The sequence below is a fragment of the Ranitomeya variabilis genome, chromosome 1 (assembly GCF_051348905.1).
Source record: "Ranitomeya variabilis isolate aRanVar5 chromosome 1, aRanVar5.hap1, whole genome shotgun sequence".
Lineage (NCBI taxonomy): Eukaryota > Metazoa > Chordata > Amphibia > Anura > Dendrobatidae > Ranitomeya > Ranitomeya variabilis.
Genome location: NC_135232.1, coordinates 104,503,042 through 104,518,122, shown reverse-complemented (window position 1 = coordinate 104,518,122; position 15,081 = coordinate 104,503,042). Strand labels below are relative to the sequence as shown.

General features: G+C 42.1%; 1 protein-coding gene across 3 annotated transcripts in view; it reads right to left on the bottom strand.

Moving 5' to 3' along the window:
* Window positions 1-211: 211 nt before the first annotated feature.
* Window positions 212-15,081, bottom strand: part of WDR41 (WD repeat domain 41) — a 52,854-nt gene continuing 37,984 nt past the window's right edge. For 2 of the 3 annotated variants that reach the window (XM_077287116.1, XM_077287129.1), the window contains exons 12-13: window positions 4,245-4,378; window positions 212-2,000 (exon numbers count right to left, since the gene is read on the bottom strand). In XM_077287116.1, the coding sequence (XP_077143231.1) occupies window positions 1,839-2,000; window positions 4,245-4,378 (296 nt within the window). In that variant the 3' untranslated portion in view covers window positions 212-1,838. The remainder of the gene's footprint in view (window positions 2,001-4,244; window positions 4,379-15,081) is intronic. The other variant, XR_013221488.1, reaches the window with a different exon arrangement.

Genomic DNA, 15,081 nt, shown 5'->3' with positions numbered 1-15,081 from the left:
GGCTGCTACTGCCAATCACTGGGCTTAGAGGAGGTCACTTGCAATTTTGGGATGACCGTTGAGCCTAGTGATTGGACTCGGCAGTCACATGCAATAGACAGATGTCCCTAAAGTAGCCAAGTCAGTAAAGACTTGGGGAGCTGCAGAGAAGCAGCAAATAAGCAGGTGCGGGAGCAATGACAATGATAACTCGGTTACTTTAGGAGCGCCATCATTTACAGAATTGTACTGTTTATTGGAAATTCCACCATATATCACGTTAGATCACTTTTGTCTGACACAGACACAGAAAGGCAACGATTTTAGGTGAAAAGGATTTGGGTCAATGTCACATATCAGTAAAATAAGTGTAATCACATCTGCAACAGCAAATAAACGGTCTTAAAACTTATATCAGAAACTATTCTAACACATGAGGCAGCATTTGTATTGTACACATGCATTAATAAAACACAGAAAAATAATGGCAGCGATAGAACGAGTTGTGTCATCAGTAGTACATCCGTTTTCATCTACAACATGCGGAAAATGTTGATAAAGTGACAAACCTGATGATTAACTTTGGGCTCTTGGAAGCATAAAGCAACATTTACTGAAGGAAAATACTGTAGAATGTGACAATGACTAACGTAGGTTGGAAAATGGCACCATTTATACAGTAACAGCTCACTGGAACTCCCATTCTCCTGGTAATATGGTAATGCTCACAGTAAACCATTAGATAGTGCCCGTTTGGTTGTTAGAGATCACCAGCCCAAGATTATGTTGCAAATGTGAATAAGATAATAATATGTCCAGCGCTGCACATCAATCAATATCCTTAAATTCAAGGGGTTTTCCAGGCGGAGATGAAAAGTATGTAATCACTCTATGTGACTGCAGACTTCCAAATTTTAACAGTATACGAAGTGCGCACTGTCACAAATCCACAAATTCCTTGTTTGGGTGAATAGTTAGGTGACTGCATGTACGCGATTTGTAAACTTGTGGTCACATGCCAACTAGACTCCTGTGCTTATCTATTTTCCATTGAGAGAAGAGGGGAGAGACTAGTTGGCACGTGCCCACAAGTCCACCTGAATGGAAACACTGGGGAATTGTGACATTGTGCATATGAAGCACAATGGAGCTTGGATGGGAGGGACCGTGCCTGAGTGTCTGACAAATTCATCATAATTTACACCACAAAACCAGTGTAAATTAGAACATCAAAGTATGTCAGTCCATGGCAATAGTATATTTATTGTGGTGGCACAACACCTGAATAATTGGCCAAATATGCATTGCTTCTTAATGAATTTGGCACATTTTACTCCAGCTCACAAGACTGTGCCCAAGAGCTCAGAAATCTTCCTCCTTTAGATTACTAAATCTCCCATGTTTCCAATATCATTTCCATCAGTTCTCCTTTTGCTTTAGGGCATCCAGTCCATCTTGCAATGCTGCACTTCTAAAAAGCAAAATCCTGATGTTCCATTTTCTAATTAATCCTGTTCTATATCCAGGGTCCACAATACATTGTAAATTCTACTTTATCTCAAATTCACTTAATGCCGAGTCTTTAGGAGAGAATCCCCCAATATCAGATCAAAGTCTGTAGCAGTTCATTTCCCCCACATTTTCCTGCCACCCAAAGCAACGCTTAGGAGGAAAGGTAAAAAATAAAATGACTTTAAATAAAATGATAAAATAAAATGAGTAAGAACATTCAACACATCCATCACTGGCAGCATCATCTTACGATTGTAAGGATTTCTTTCTTAAAAATAAATTAACTCTAAAAATAAAAACAAGCTGCACACCAGGTGATGCGCGCCCTGACCCCTCAAACACTCCGTCTAATGCAGGGAAAACTTGGCCTGTAAGTCTTCGTTTTGTTCTAGTTTTTGAAACAGCATTAGACTGCGCAGTCGGGACTCTCTCCTGCCTTCCTTCCATAGGATGATCAGGTGATCAGCAGAACACGTCACCAGACCGTGATCTTGAAAATACAGGAACATCTGAATAAAAGAAAGAGGAAACAATAAAAACCTCAACACGTCGGGACAAAGGGCAAAGTTACAATTAGTAAAGTAAATCTGTAATAGAACTGGAGGCAAAGAACACAGGACCCACCATGGAAAATGGGTGATGTCACAGCTCACCTCCTCCCCTGCACAGTGACGTGTTACAGAGCCTGTGGTCAAGTTTTCGGACATCCATTTACGCAGCTTAAAACTCAGTGCAAGATGGCTAACCCCATTATTACAAATAAAGCAAATATGGGAGGAAAAATAAGAAATATACAATATTCAAGAGTTTCAACGTCCAAGTGAAAGATTTCAGGAAATGTCTTTGTCACGATATGAACACATAAGTTGCATACACCTGACCAAGGACATTAGAGGCATCCCGGTGGGTTCAGTTCTGACAAAGGAGAATATGGAGCATTCTCATGGCTTCTGATCTCTGATGACAGATCTTACATTTGTAAGATAATGGGGTGAACACAACTCTTCTCTTTTCCAGAAGTAAAACTCATGGTCTTGGGTCAGTGAAGAACTCACCAACTACTTTTTACACAAGTCCAAGTTTGTCGAATGCGCTCGGAAAAGCGAACAGCTGTGATGTAAGGTTGTGACGTATCCCACTATATGCATTGCCAACTGGGTCACATTGCATAAATGTGATAAAGAAACTTGGCACTCAACTTTAGGAGAAATTGAAGCAGATTTTTAATGCAGCCAACAGTTGTAGTACAATATTCACAGACGTTGCGGTCACAAGCCCTTCATCAGTGTACCGACCGCTATAGGATGTCAGATCGAGATAGACAGAAGCGAGACTCCGTGTCTCCTTGGTAAGATGTAATAAGGCTTTTAAGGACTTATGTTCCTATGATTTGGAGGACAGGATTGTTATCATTGATAATGTGATTTAAATGGTAGCCCAGATTACACCTTTAAATGAGGAGGGCACCGTATGTCATCAGGCTCCCGCCGCACTTATTTAAATAAGTGATGTCGTTGCAATGTGCAGATCTCAGGCTCGAGGTCAAAACGCGGTGTTCGGTGTCCGCCGCATGTTATGGACCTTATCAATGATAACAATACGTTAGAGCAGTCGGTACGCTGATGAAAGTCTTGTGGTAGACTGAAACGTCTGTGAATATTGTACTACAACTGTTGACTGTATTAAAAATCTACTTCAATTTCTCCAAAAGTTGAGTGCCAAGTTTCTTTATCACACTAATTGGTTTGGGACCCTACTTGAGCACCACCCCAGCAGTGCCACGTCACATCACGACATTGTATAAATAAACATATGTTTCTTTAAAGATGCCTCAGCAATTATTTTTTCCTAATTATGTGTGTAATGAAGCATAAGTGTATTAAAATACAAACCAATCACAGTCTTCCCTGGTTTCCAGCACAGTGCTGGTCCAGCACAGTGATCAGCCTAGGAGCTCTCACTGGGGTTTATGTGTCAACCAGAAGTTGCTTTCTCAATGTAAATCTATGGAGATTTGTCCTGGGTGTCATAGTCTTAAGTTCCTTTAAATTGGATTGACTGGCGGCATGTTACAACTACCGATCGGTAAAATGATTACCGGTAGTTTGCATGCCCAATTACGCAGCCAGACCAAAATAAATGACGCACATCGAGTGATCATTCAGTGCACATAGGCTGCCAAAGTTGTCAGCAGTGCAAGTCCTGTCTACACAGGACAATGCAAAGCCAAAAATTATCTTTTTATGCTGCACAAAAAATAATTTCATATGATGAATGAGAGCGTCATTGGCAGCCTGTTTACAGCCTGGAGCAAGGTTTCTGGTGTGGTGCACAGAGACGCACGCAACTAGTCAGATGCTCCAAACTTATGAAGAAGCGTGCCCCTATTCATCAACCAGGAGTGTCTGACGCTAGCACGACTCCTCATCAAGATCAGCCTGAACAACTTTGATCTTGATGAATCAGGGACTAAGTGTAGGGGTCACATGCTGTTTCTATGCCAATCAGGCCAAGAGACTCCTTCATTTGCATAGAGTACCTACCTTTCAAAGCATATTTAACACCGGCTGATAGAAATAAGGTAAAGTATCTAATACACATTCCTTCTAAACTGAGTGCTTGATGACAAAGACCCCTTACAATGCAAAAAAAAAGCTAAGTAAGAAATTTTGGCATTAAGCGTATGAAATGTTGGCACTAAGCCTAACCTTACATATTCCCTCCTCCCCTAAGTAGATAACATCTGCCGTCACCTGTACAGAAGAGGAATGTCCAATCAGGTCACCGATCAGCTCCAGCGAGGCTATAATTCCAGGATCTGCAGCTTTCTTCACTGTGTGATTAGATGGTTTCCCTGGTTTTCCAAATCCCCACATACTGAAAAAGCCTAATACGAGGAAAGCATTAAATAGACAGGTTAAACTGCAGAAAAGTGGAATAGTCACAATCCTATAAACACTGCAGAGATAGAGCGGGTGCAGAGAACACCGACCAAGGATAGTAAGTGAAGGGGTGAACGGCAGTAACAAGACAGGTTATCAAACTTGGGGTTATCCAACTTGGGAAATCGAAGGCTTAAGCCCTCGTCTCACTAAGCGAGATCGCTAGCGAGATCGCTGCTGAGTCACAAGTTTTGTGACGCAACAGCGACCTCAGTAGCGATCTCGCTATGTGTGACACGTAGCAGCGACCAGGCCCCTGCTGTGAGATCGCTGGTCGTGTCGGAATGGCCTGGACCTTTTTTTCATCGTTGAGGTCCCGCTGGGTAGCACACATCGCTGTGTTTGACACCTTACCAACGACCTCGTTGACGACTCAGACACTGAATCGTCATAATAGCTCCCATGTGACATCGTTGTACAGGTCGCTACAGGTCGCTGGTGAGATGTCAAACAGTGAGATCGCAGCAGCGATCGTTGGAAGATCTCACTGTTTGACATCTCACCAGCGACCACATAGCGACGCAGCAACGATCCCTGACAGGTCGTATTGTTGTCGGGATCGTTTTAGCGTCGCTAAGTGAGACGGGGCCTTTAGGGGCGATATTACACTGTACAAACAAGAAGGGGACATGCAGATTCTTTACTGTAAGAGCAGTGAGATTTTGGAGCTTTCTGCCACATGATGTGGTAATGGTTGATTTACTACAAAAGTACAAGGATAAAAGGAGGTCTGGACGCCTTTCTTGACAATGATAATATTATGTTATGGGCACTAGATTCTGTGATTGGGCGTTGATCCAGGGAACTAGTCTGATTGCTGTATGTGGAGTCGGGAAGGTATTTTTCCACTAATATGGAGCAGTTAGCATCTCATCTGGCTCATGAGGTTTTTGCCTTCCTCTGATCAACATGTTAAGTCTAGAAATTGAACTCGATGGCCATAGGTCTATTTTCAACCTTTAAACTATGAAACTATGAATAGTAAAGGTGAAATATAAGAACGTTTGTAATACATCTGATGGAAGAAGTCTTCTTATTTCTACACTTATTAGCCACTTCTTCCTCTCCCACCACTTATTAGCCACTTCTTCCTCTCCCACCACTTATTAGGCCTCTTTCACACTTCAGTTGTTTGGCGTCAGTCTAAATCCGCCATTTTCCTCAAAAAACGGATCAGTTTTTTTTTTTTCGACGGATACGTTTTTTTCCTCATAGACTTGCATTAGCGACGGATTGTGACGGATGGTCGTCCGTTCCATCCGTCATGCGACGGATCCGTCAAAATTTGGCGGACATCATCTAGACATTGACGGTCTTTGCAATGTTTTTTGTCTGCGTTGAAATGGCGGATCGCGACGGATCCGTCGCGTCCGTCATTTCATAGAATGGCCACCTATGGGCGACGGATCCGTCGCGACCGTCATTTCGGCGGATCCGTCGCCCCAATCCGTTTTTTCAATTTTTTTCAATTGCGCATGCTCCAAAAAGTATATACAACCCCCGAGTAACGGATCCGTCAAAAAAACGGATCCGTTACATCCGTTTTTTCAACTATTGTGATGGATCCGTCATTATGTCGGAAGTGACTGACGCCAAAAAACTGAAGTGTGAAAGAAGCCTTAGCCACTTCTTCCTCTCCCACCACTTATTAGCCACTTCTTCCTCTCCCACCACTTATTAGCCACTTCTTCCTCTCCCACCTGAACTCATCATTGATTCTTAATAAACAGCACAAATCCATTTTGGTTAACGCAATCATGGAGGAATCAGATTACAGCAATCTATTGAACTCTATGGAGAAGGCAGGAGGGGGTAACAGTGAAAAGTTGAAAGGCATGATGCTGCCTTCTAGTAGGTGTTTATCTCACCTAAGTGCTGGATTCACAGCTACATTTCTCAGTACTGCTGTATGCAGCGTTGGACTGGAGCACCTTGGGCCCACCAGAGAAAATCATTCTTGGGGCCCACTATGAATCAGAAGATACACGACCTGCACCCAAAATATCCAAGGGTGGTGCAGAAAATCATATTAGGTGCCAGAAATTAGCAAGAAGATCATACAAAAACAAAACACCATAGGAATATAACAAAAGTTTATTGAAAACAATTCCAAACAGACAATTACAAGAAATAAAATAGGGATTTGACAGGGAGAACCATGAGTGGATGGCACCACAGAAAAGCAGGACCCAAACAGGCTAAATAGTAGTAGCAATATGCTCTAAGATACCCAAATAATCATGCAAAGTCACAGATAGTAGAAGTATATAGGGAGGGCTGTGAACGATCCCAAAACAAAAGAGCAAGCAAAAACCAGTAGGTCATAAATAATAAAATTATGTTACCTGAACGGGTGCCGAGATTCTGCGGTGCCACCCTCCCCAACGCGCGTTTCGGCGCTATATGCCTTCTTCCGGGGGATGGCATCCAGAATAACCGACACTCCTTATAAAGGGAAAATGCCTATTGAAATCAATGCCAGCTGTTAGGAACACCGCATGTAACGGCGCATGTGAACGCCGATCCAACCGGAAGTGGGCGCCAGCGAGGACGTCACCAAGTGAGTCAGCCCACCCGCTAAGCCCCGCCCACTGACGTGAGCGAAGCCCAGCGAGCAGAAAGAAACACAAGGGGAAGACGCCGTCACCGGAGCCCAGCCACCAGAGGACGGCGCACATGCGCACAGCGGTGGTGGTAAGAGGACACAGGCTGGAAAAATAGAAAATTGCAGTGTAATAATGAAAGTGCATAATGTGTGCTCACTATTAATTACATACATAAGTAAATGGAAACAAACTCCTACGTATTGATAACGATGTTCCTTGATAATAGAGTGAATAAATACATAAATATAATAAATGCACATAAGTGCAAGAATAATGTGCATATGAACTACATACATTTAATAAAAATCCTACAACAATCCATAATAAAAATTGTATAAAAATGTAAAGTGCTTTACCTATTGTGCTAACCATATACAAAATACCTAATTACAAAGATATATAAAGTGTGAACCAAATGTGCACTGAATATTAATTACATACATACATAAATAAAAATAATAATGATAAGGACAAAGTTATACATATTGACAATAAAGTGAATAAATACACACATATACATATAATGCAAGCGCATAACGCATGCATATAACTAAAACACATAGACAAAAATACAATGAATCAAAAATTCAGCATAAATCCATGATAAAAGGTGTATAAATATAAAAACATGCTATACATGTATTTAAAGTGCAAAAACAGTGTGCAGAACACATTGTTGAAAAAATACATAAAGTGTATCCAGCTTGTGTCCATGATGAAGAAGATGAGTAGATGAAAATTTCACTTCCTAAAACTGAATAAAGGCAAATAGTCCCTCCAACAAACTAGGGAATATAAAAGAAAGGGAGAACAATTAAAAACATAAAAACAAGAGATGCCAATTAAAAAGTTCAACAGGAAATTCAGGGAGTTTTCAAATATGGAACAAAACTCAATACTTCATTTAACCCATGTGGTTGTAAAGTACGAAGTTTCCAAATCCAAAAGGATTCTTTCTGAGACAAAAGACGGCTTGCATTACCCCCACGTAAACCCAGAACAATACGGTCAATACCCACTACCCGAAGGCCAGAAGGGTCACAGAGATGGTATTTCTTGAAATGGCGTGGGATAGTTTTTAAGATTTCCATATTTTCTTCCTCAGCGGCAGCCTGTATATCCCGAACATGCTCCCTGGTTCTCACCTTAAGGGCCCGTGTGGTAAGACCCACATATATCTTACCACACGGGCAAGAAGCATGATACACTACCATTGTGGTTGTACAAGTAATTGTCTGTGTGATTTTAAAAATACGGCCGTCTGAGGAGAGGAAATCCTGGGCTAGCACAATATTTGGACAGGCCACGCACCTGCCACAAGGTTTACAACCCCAAGTATTAACCCGGGGAGGGAAGCCTGGGAAGATTGGGGGTGGAAGAGGGGGTACCAAATAACTTCTAACAAGGTGATCTCCCAGGTTCTGCGATCTACGTGCCGTGATGGAGGGTTTACATGGCAAATACTGTTTGAGGATCGGGTCTACCAAGAGGATCGGCCAATACTTGGAGATTATATTAAGCATATACTTCCACTGGGAGTGATACTGTGTCACTAGTCTCACCTGTGTGTCTGCTTTGTTAGTACGGGAGGAGTAGAGGAGTTGATGTCTGTCAGTATTTCGAGCACGATTGTAAGCTCTCTTAAGACACCTCTTACTATATCCCCTTTCCTGAAAGCGAGTCATCATTTCGCCAGCCCTCTCCTCAAAATCCTTGTTACTTGTACATATCCTTTTGATACGGAGGAATTGGCCTACAGGGACAGAATTGATCACATGAGGAGGGTGGGAAGATGCGGCATGTAGAACGGAATTAACCGCAGTATCCTTACGGAAGGCATCAGCAAACAATGCACCATCAACACCCCTCCTCACGGTGACATCTAGAAAATCAATAGAAGTAGAATCAAATTTATAGGTTAAATGAATATTCAAATTATTTGAATTCAAACCAGAAAAGAAAGACTGTAACTCATGTGGAGTACCTCGCCAGATCATGAAAATATCATCAATGTAGCGGGTCCAAAAAATGACCCGCTCCATTGATGAATCACGATCGGACGAGAATAGGTCCCTCTCCCACAGCCCCAGGAACAAATTTGCATAAGCCGGCGCACAAGCCGCGCCCATCGCAGTTCCCTGGAGCTGCAGGTAGAAGGACCCATTAAAAAGAAAGAAGTTTTTTGTCAGAAGAAAATGTAACAACTCAATCAAAAAGTCATTGTCACCGGAGGAGAAGCTGGTCATTGAAAGATAGTACCTAACCGCCCTCAAACCATCCTGGTGGCGAATACTAGTGTATAGCGACTCAACGTCACAAGTGACAAGAATCATATCTTCATCAATGTGTACGGAGTCTATTTTCTTTAAAAACTCTGATGTATCCTTCAAATATGAAGGAGTAGTCTCCACCAGGGGTTTGAGGAAGGAGTCAATGTATCTGCCGATGCCCTCCGTAAGCCCACCCACCCCAGAGATGATTGGCCTACCTGGAGGATTACAAACGTTCTTGTGCACCTTCGGTAGGAGATACAGTGTAGGTACACGTGGGTCCTTGACCACTAGAATATCCCGCACTTGAGTGGATATGATACCGACATCAACGGCCCTCTGTAAAATCTTAAGTAATTCTCCCTTGTAGGAAATCAAAGGATTAAAAGTTAATTTTTTATAGCACGAAGCATCTTTAAGCATCCGTGATGCCTCTGCAAGGTACATCTTTTTAGGCCATACAACCACATTCCCGCCCTTGTCAGCTGGTTTGAAAACGGCGTTCACATGCGCCGTTACATGCGGTGTTCCTAACAGCTGGCATTGATTTCAATAGGCATTTTCCCTTTATAAGGAGTGTCGGTTATTCTGGATGCCATCCCCCGGAAGAAGGCATATAGCGCCGAAACGCGCGTTGGGGAGGGTGGCACCGCAGAATCTCGGCACCTGTTCAGGTAACATAATTTTATTATTTATGACCTACTGGTTTTTGCTTGCTCTTTTGTTTTGGGATGGTTCACAGCCCTCCCTATATACTTCTACTATCTGTGACTTTGCATGATTATTTGGGTATCTTAGAGCATATTGCTACTACTATTTAGCCTGTTTGGGTCCTGCTTTTCTGTGGTGCCATCCACTCATGGTTCTCCCTGTCAAATCCCTATTTTATTTCTTGTAATTGTCTGTTTGGAATTGTTTTCAATAAACTTTTGTTATATTCCTATGGTGTTTTGTTTTTGTATGATCTTCTTGCTAATTTCTGGCACCTAATATGATTTTCTGCACCACCCTTGGATATTTTGGGTGCAGGTCGTGTATCTTCTGATTCATAGTAATACTGTGTATTTTTCACAGGTTTTTTTGCTCGGCTCCATGGATTATAAATCTAGGGATTTAGCCTGGCAATCACAAGTTGCGCAGGTTTTTGACAGTGGTTCCACGGGTTTAGTTCCAGGTGAACAGGGAAATGTTATAAACCTTCAAACTCAAATTAAAAAACTTCTGCATAAACGGACTAAAATTTGGTGGAACAGGGCGTTTTTGGATAATTACATCAGGAAGGGGTTAATACCACGTGGTCTATGCATCCAGGTGTTCCCTTCTTTCCCGATATCTGATGAATCATTTACGTCTAAGTGGGAGGATGTATGTTCCAAGGCCTCGATTCAATTTATGGAACTATTGGTTGAATTTAATTTAAAATCTGTGTTGCTGTTGGAAACGGAAATAGATAGTCTATTTGTGGAGTATAAAAGATTGGCTACTCCTGAATGTATTGCGGCCTTCAATGCCAGTCTTGAGAAAAACTCTGTGGAGTGGGAAACCCAGATTAGGACTACACAAGCTAAAAAAGTCCTCCGTGATAGCACTGATTTTCAACGTAAGACAGTGTATAGGTGGAGAAAAATAGTACCCTATAGTAGGGGTGAAAGATCAACTTCGGTGTCATCTGTTTCATCTTCTGGGGAAACATCGGACTCCTCCCAGAGGTCAATGCAGACCCGTTTTGGCAATTCGGGTAAACGTAAATGGGAACAGAGACCCAACAGCAATAAGCGTGGTCCCGACCGCCCAAATGGGCAGAAGGATACACCTAAGGTAATCAACCTGTCTGAACATGTTTTCAGTCCTGATGAGATTGGTTTACTTACTAAAGGCCTTACTTTCTCTCCCAGCATGCGGTTTGACCCTTTCACAGCCCTTAAGGACCTACATATGTTTGCTAGGTCTCTTATTTTTAAAAAATGGCATCATAGCGAGGATATCCAGCAGGCTTTTCCGCTACCAGAGGAACAGGCGGCATTGAGGGTGTTGGAGGAGTTGGCTCAGGAACATGTTGGTCCCAACTTGGGTAGGTTGCCGCAATCTCTGCGTCCTAGGTCTACCAAGTTCCCGCCCTTGTCACTTTGCCCTAATGTTGATATTTTTGTCAAACTTGTGTCGCATGAGTTTGACGGGATACCAAATTCTATCTATTGTGACAATTTAACTAGAGCAGAAAAAATGGGTCTTGATCGGCTCAAGAAGCTGGATGATGTAGTTTTCAAACCAGCTGACAAGGGCGGGAATGTGGTTGTATGGCCTAAAAAGATGTACCTTGCAGAGGCATCACGGATGCTTAAAGATGCTTCGTGCTATAAAAAATTAACTTTTAATCCTTTGATTTCCTACAAGGGAGAATTACTTAAGATTTTACAGAGGGCCGTTGATGTCGGTATCATATCCACTCAAGTGCGGGATATTCTAGTGGTCAAGGACCCACGTGTACCTACACTGTATCTCCTACCGAAGGTGCACAAGAACGTTTGTAATCCTCCAGGTAGGCCAATCATCTCTGGGGTGGGTGGGCTTACGGAGGGCATCGGCAGATACATTGACTCCTTCCTCAAACCCCTGGTGGAGACTACTCCTTCATATTTGAAGGATACATCAGAGTTTTTAAAGAAAATAGACTCCGTACACATTGATGAAGATATGATTCTTGTCACTTGTGACGTTGAGTCGCTATACACTAGTATTCGCCACCAGGATGGTTTGAGGGCGGTTAGGTACTATCTTTCAATGACCAGCTTCTCCTCCGGTGACAATGACTTTTTGATTGAGTTGTTACATTTTCTTCTGACAAAAAACTTCTTTCTTTTTAATGGGTCCTTCTACCTGCAGCTCCAGGGAACTGCGATGGGCGCGGCTTGTGCGCCGGCTTATGCAAATTTGTTCCTGGGGCTGTGGGAGAGGGACCTATTCTCGTCCGATCGTGATTCATCAATGGAGCGGGTCATTTTTTGGACCCGCTACATTGATGATATTTTCATGATCTGGCGAGGTACTCCACATGAGTTACAGTCTTTCTTTTCTGGTTTGAATTCAAATAATTTGAATATTCATTTAACCTATAAATTTGATTCTACTTCTATTGATTTTCTAGATGTCACCGTGAGGAGGGGTGTTGATGGTGCATTGTTTGCTGATGCCTTCCGTAAGGATACTGCGGTTAATTCCGTTCTACATGCCGCATCTTCCCACCCTCCTCATGTGATCAATTCTGTCCCTGTAGGCCAATTCCTCCGTATCAAAAGGATATGTACAAGTAACAAGGATTTTGAGGAGAGGGCTGGCGAAATGATGACTCGCTTTCAGGAAAGGGGATATAGTAAGAGGTGTCTTAAGAGAGCTTACAATCGTGCTCGAAATACTGACAGACATCAACTCCTCTACTCCTCCCGTACTAACAAAGCAGACACACAGGTGAGACTAGTGACACAGTATCACTCCCAGTGGAAGTATATGCTTAATATAATCTCCAAGTATTGGCCGATCCTCTTGGTAGACCCGATCCTCAAACAGTATTTGCCATGTAAACCCTCCATCACGGCACGTAGATCGCAGAACCTGGGAGATCACCTTGTTAGAAGTTATTTGGTACCCCCTCTTCCACCCCCAATCTTCCCAGGCTTCCCTCCCCGGGTTAATACTTGGGGTTGTAAACCTTGTGGCAGGTGCGTGGCCTGTCCAAATATTGTGCTAGCCCAGGATTTCCTCTCCTCAGACGGCCGTATTTTTAAAATCACACAGACAATTACTTGTACAACCACAATGGTAGTGTATCATGCTTCTTGCCCGTGTGGTAAGATATATGTGGGTCTTACCACACGGGCCCTTAAGGTGAGAACCAGGGAGCATGTTCGGGATATACAGGCTGCCGCTGAGGAAGAAAATATGGAAATCTTAAAAACTATCCCACGCCATTTCAAGAAATACCATCTCTGTGACCCTTCTGGCCTTCGGGTAGTGGGTATTGACCGTATTGTTCTGGGTTTACGTGGGGGTAATGCAAGCCGTCTTTTGTCTCAGAAAGAATCCTTTTGGATTTGGAAACTTCGTACTTTACAACCACATGGGTTAAATGAAGTATTGAGTTTTGTTCCATATTTGAAAACTCCCTGAATTTCCTGTTGAACTTTTTAATTGGCATCTCTTGTTTTTATGTTTTTAATTGTTCTCCCTTTCTTTTATATTCCCTAGTTTGTTGGAGGGACTATTTGCCTTTATTCAGTTTTAGGAAGTGAAATTTTCATCTACTCATCTTCTTCATCATGGACACAAGCTGGATACACTTTATGTATTTTTTCAACAATGTGTTCTGCACACTGTTTTTGCACTTTAAATACATGTATAGCATGTTTTTATATTTATACACCTTTTATCATGGATTTATGCTGAATTTTTGATTCATTGTATTTTTGTCTATGTGTTTTAGTTATATGCATGCGTTATGCGCTTGCATTATATGTATATGTGTGTATTTATTCACTTTATTGTCAATATGTATAACTTTGTCCTTATCATTATTATTTTTATTTATGTATGTATGTAATTAATATTCAGTGCACATTTGGTTCACACTTTATATATCTTTGTAATTAGGTATTTTGTATATGGTTAGCACAATAGGTAAAGCACTTTACATTTTTATACAATTTTTATTATGGATTGTTGTAGGATTTTTATTAAATGTATGTAGTTCATATGCACATTATTCTTGCACTTATGTGCATTTATTATATTTATGTATTTATTCACTCTATTATCAAGGAACATCGTTATCAATACGTAGGAGTTTGTTTCCATTTACTTATGTATGTAATTAATAGTGAGCACACATTATGCACTTTCATTATTACACTGCAATTTTCTATTTTTCCAGCCTGTGTCCTCTTACCACCACCGCTGTGCGCATGTGCGCCGTCCTCTGGTGGCTGGGCTCCGGTGACGGCGTCTTCCCCTTGTGTTTCTTTCTGCTCGCTGGGCTTCGCTCACGTCAGTGGGCGGGGCTTAGCGGGTGGGCTGACTCACTTGGTGACGTCCTCGCTGGCGCCCACTTCCGGTTGGATCGGCGTTCACATGCGCCGTTACATGCGGTGTTCCTAACAGCTGGCATTGATTTCAATAGGCATTTTCCCTTTATAAGGAGTGTCGGTTATTCTGGATGCCATCCCCCGGAAGAAGGCATATAGCGCCGAAACGCGCGTTGGGGAGGGTGGCACCGCAGAATCTCGGCACCCGTTCAGGTAACATAATTTTATTATTTATGACCTACTGGTTTTTGCTTGCTCTTTTGTTTTGGGATGGTTCACAGCCCTCCCTATATACTTCTACTATCTGTGACTTTGCATGATTATTTGGGTATCTTAGAGCATATTGCTACTACTATTTAGCCTGTTTGGGTCCTGCTTTTCTGTGGTGCCATCCACTCATGGTTCTCCCTGTCAAATCCCTATTTTATTTCTTGTAATTGTCTGTTTGGAATTGTTTTCAATAAACTTTTGTTATATTCCTATGGTGTTTTGTTTTTGTATGATCTTCTTGGGGCCCACTATGTAGCTACATAGAAATAAATACAAGACCACCAATTGTGTGGTAAAACACGCTAATATCAGGGTATAAATAAGGTAGTACACGTCTTAATTATGCTATTAAATTGAAATGAAGTCCTTCCTCTCCACGCCCATGGGGGCGTAGGTAAGCGTGAATATTCATTCCAATTTAGCAGCG